Consider the following 760-nt stretch of genomic DNA (forward strand, 5'->3'; position numbering starts at 1 on the left):
GGTTTTTTTTCTATGTGCGTGATTCTTCGCGCTTGTACTTCTTGGCATGATAGAAGCCGATGAATGTAGCTTGTTCTCTTGTGTTGTTNTGCGTGCCGTCGTGATTTTGTTGTCGGGGTTGCACAGCTTTGCTTTCAGCTCTGAGGTTCAAACACCTAATTTATTTATTATCTGTTGGGACCAACAGATGCCACAACAAGATGGTACAACCAGATGTTACACAACAAGGTGGGACAACATCAAGTACCAGAGGACACACAACGTGGTAAAGTATACCGTCTCAGATTGTGCCTCTAATACTAGATCACCTTCCAGCTCACATCAAGCCCCTCGACCTTCGTGTTGTCTTTGCTCGCAAGCATGATGGCACCTTCAAGGCACGCATTGTGGCCAAAGGTTTCAAGCAACTCTATGGCATCGACTACAACGAAACCTACTCGCCCACTGCCAATATGGTGACCATTCGTACCCTCATTGCTCTTGCTGTCGACCATGGCTTCATCATCCACCAGATGGATGTCAAGACTGCCTTTCTCAACGCTCCACTCGAGGAGGACATTTACATCACCGTGCCCAAAGGTCTCGAGCAGTACTTCAATGGCTACACTCATGGCAAGCTCAACCGCGCTGTCTATGGCCTCAAGCAAGCTTCACGTGCTTGGTACCAGATGCTCGACCACCAGCTGTGCACGGAGATGAAGTTTACTCGCTGCCTCAAGGACCGATGTGTTTATTTTCTCAACAATGGCCGCGATGCCAT

At 48.5% G+C, this 760-nt stretch overlaps 1 protein-coding gene across 1 annotated transcript in view; it reads right to left on the reverse strand.

The window, feature by feature from the left end:
• Window positions 1–10: 10 nt before the first annotated feature.
• MONBRDRAFT_13208 (uncharacterized protein) overlaps window positions 11–760 on the reverse strand; it is a gene marked incomplete at both ends in the record, with an annotated part of 2,698 nt that continues 1,948 nt past the window's right edge. The window contains one exon of the mRNA XM_001751103.1: window positions 11–140. Coding sequence (XP_001751155.1) covers window positions 11–140 — 130 coding nt within the window. The remainder of the gene's footprint in view (window positions 141–760) is intronic.

Source organism: Monosiga brevicollis, genomic scaffold (assembly GCF_000002865.3).
Source record: "Monosiga brevicollis MX1 MONBRscaffold_244 genomic scaffold, whole genome shotgun sequence".
NCBI lineage: Eukaryota > Choanoflagellata > Craspedida > Salpingoecidae > Monosiga > Monosiga brevicollis.